This window comes from Peromyscus maniculatus, chromosome 21, assembly GCF_049852395.1.
Source record: "Peromyscus maniculatus bairdii isolate BWxNUB_F1_BW_parent chromosome 21, HU_Pman_BW_mat_3.1, whole genome shotgun sequence".
NCBI lineage: Eukaryota > Metazoa > Chordata > Mammalia > Rodentia > Cricetidae > Peromyscus > Peromyscus maniculatus.
The window spans coordinates 11,115,666-11,118,485 of record NC_134872.1 but is presented as its reverse complement, the minus strand read 5'-3'; the positions used below and the strand labels follow the sequence as shown (position 1 = coordinate 11,118,485).

General features: G+C 54.3%; 1 protein-coding gene across 1 annotated transcript; it reads right to left on the bottom strand.

Annotated features, from left to right (window-relative positions):
• Positions 1-1,143: 1,143 nt before the first annotated feature.
• On the bottom strand, positions 1,144-1,911 carry LOC102912492 (uncharacterized). The gene has a single exon (XM_006989418.3). It carries the CDS (start codon positions 1,909-1,911, stop codon positions 1,144-1,146), a length of 768 nt encoding a protein of 255 aa, XP_006989480.3.
• Positions 1,912-2,820: the final 909 nt, after the last annotated feature.

The window sequence follows — 2,820 nt, the reverse complement described above, 5'->3', positions numbered from 1 at the left end:
TAAATCCCCAACCCCAAGTTAACCCGTTTATATTAGTCTACGTTCTACCACATGGCTCGTTCGTTATCTCTCCTCAGTACCATATGTCTGACTTCCTCTGCGTCTGGCTGGGAATCTTCCCACCTCAGATTCTTTCCCTGAGTTCCCATCTCTGCCTGGAAGTCCCACCTATTCTCTCCTGCCTAGCCATTGGCCATTCAGCTCTTTAGTAAACCACTCAGAAGGTGCCTTAGGCAGATGGGGAAGGACAGACATACATTTTCACACAGTGTACACAAAGATTACCCCAACACCACTGTGTTCAGAGATCCTTCTCTTGGGGGTACTTCTTAACTCTTCCTGTGGAGAGCTCATCTGGAGTAGGATGGAGCTTGTCTTTGCAGCCTGTGGAGAGTGTCTTTTCCTGTTACCGGCTTTCCTGGCTGGTCTCAATGATGCTTACCTAACCCTTCAATGTTAGTGGTCTACTGGGAGCCCAGCCTTGTCCTCACCATCCTGGGGGGCTGTTCACATGATGTCTTTTTGCTTGCCTCCTCAGCCAGGTCTTGAGCTCTGATGTGACCAGTGTCGACACAGTAGAGGTTGAAGCTCACACTCTCATGATCTGAGGCAGGCAGGGTGGAAACCTCTTATCATGGCTTCCTGACCTGGAACCCCCGGCCCCCCAGCATGTGTCCTCAGGCTATAACCATGTCGAGAGACTATCAGACAGACACACCTGCCTTAGGTTTGGTCCCAGTGTCCTGACTTGGCATTGGAGAAGCTTTCTGTGCCTGGCTTTACAGGCAAGGCCCCCAGGGCCATGATAGACTGAATATGAAGACCCAGGACATTGCAGAAAATGCACACATCCAGCCCACAGCTCCTGATATGAGCACTTTATTGAACACAGCAGTGGACTTGTCACATTTGGTGTGAGTGCATGGTCAAGAGAATGGGCTTCTGGGGCTGTTCTCTGTGTCACAGAGGGAACTGCAGGGGGAGGGGCCAGGTGGCACCTTCAAACCCCATCAGGCAGCAGCTGTGTAGCCCCAGTCCATAGTGAGACGACTCTGGTGGCCCCGGGCGGCTTCTAGGGGCTCCTGAGAGCGGAGAATCGCTTAAAAGCAGACATAGCCTGCAAAGGCTGAGAGATTCAGCCTGTCAGCAGCTGGAGAGGCCACAGCAGGCCTGGCGGGAGCAGGCAGGTCGGCAGAGCAGGGAAATGCTGGAGCAGGGCTTGCAGCAGCTGGGCTGGCAGGAGGAGGCACAGCAGGAGGAGGTGGGCACACAGCAGGCAGGTCTGCACACAGGGCGGCAGAGCAAGGAAATGCTGGAGCAGGGCTTGCAGCAGACAGGCTTGCAGCAGACAGGCACACAACAGGATGGCTGGCAGCATGAGGGCTGGCAGCTAGACTGCTGGCAGCATGAGGAGGATCCAGAGCAGATGGGTGTGCAGCAGACAGGCTTGCAGCAGACAGGTACACAGCAGGAAGATTGACAGCATGAGGGCTGGCAGCTAGACTGCTGGCAGCATGAGGAGGATCCAGAGCAGATGGGTGTGCAGCAGACAGGCTTGCAGCACAGGGTCACACAACAAGGTGAGGGGGTGCAGCATGAGGGGGTGCAGCAGCTGCTGCAGGCAGATTGGCAGCAGGGGCTGGACACACAGCTCACTGGGGTGCAGATGAGGGTCAGGCAGGAGGCTGGGGCACAGCAGCTGGGCTGGCAGCAGCTGGGCATGCAGCAGCTGGGCACACAGCAGCTGGGCTGGCAGCAGCTGGGGGCACAGCAGGTAGGCTCACAGCAGCTCTCTGGGCAGTCGTCCACCTGCCAGGAGGAGTCAGTACAAGAATCACAGGAACCGGGCAGGCAGACCCGGCTGTCGTAGCTCAGGTCACTGGAGCAGATGGACATGGTGGAGGTGGCCATGGCGGGCAGGTCTGGTAGGAGCTGTGAGAGTGTGAGTGTGTGAGTGTGAGTGTGTGAGGGGCTGCTGCCAGCTTTTATACCGCCCTGGGCTGGTGTTGTCCTGGTGAGAAACTTCTCAGGCTTTCCTTCCTGCTTACTGGCTGGCTGGGGCCCCTCATTAGCGCTGGTCATCTGCAGTGTGCACGCCTCACCTGTGTTTGTTTTTGTTTCGACTCTGCTGAAGGCCTGGAAAACATTTGAGGCCGCTCCCCTTGAGAGGTTTTGGAGGTGAGCAGGGCTCCATGGATTCTGGGGTTGTTACCCTGTGCTTGAGTGACTGGGACCTATTATTATTATTGTTATTACTATTGCTTTAAACATTTTAAAACATAGGCAAAATAAAAAAAAAAAACGCATGTTACATAATACAACTCACTGGGGGCTTAATAACAGCTTTCCCACCCCCTTTCCCTCTCCAAATGTTGGCAAGATGCAAGTCTTATACAACACAGTTGACTCAGACAGAGATTTGTTGATAGGAGGCTGTGTGTACATTGTGAGGGAGACTTTCCTGGGTAGGGTGGCATCTTCCCTCAGCTGTGCCTGGCCCTCCAAGACACTCAGCATTTCCAGTGAGACTCTGAGCCTTTTTTTGTTTTCTTTTTGGCCAGAGACTCCACATCCTGCAATGGCCACACTTCAGAAGCTCCTGACCTGCCTGCCCACCCACCCATGCCAGGATAGTCTGGCTGGGTATAGAATTCTGGATTTGGAGCTGGGTGGTGGTGGCACACGCCTTTAATCTCAGCACTAGGGAGGCAGAGGCAGGCGGATCTCTGTGAGTTCAAGGCAGCCTAGTCTACAGAGTGAGTTCTAGGACAGCCAAGGTTGTTACACAGAGAAACCCTGTCTCAAAAAACAAACAAACAT

What these genes read in the sequence shown, in the direction of transcription:
- LOC102912492 (XM_006989418.3), bottom strand. Translation starts at nt 1,911, where the DNA reads ATGGCCACCTCCACCATGTCCATCTGCTCCAGTGACCTGAGCTACGAC.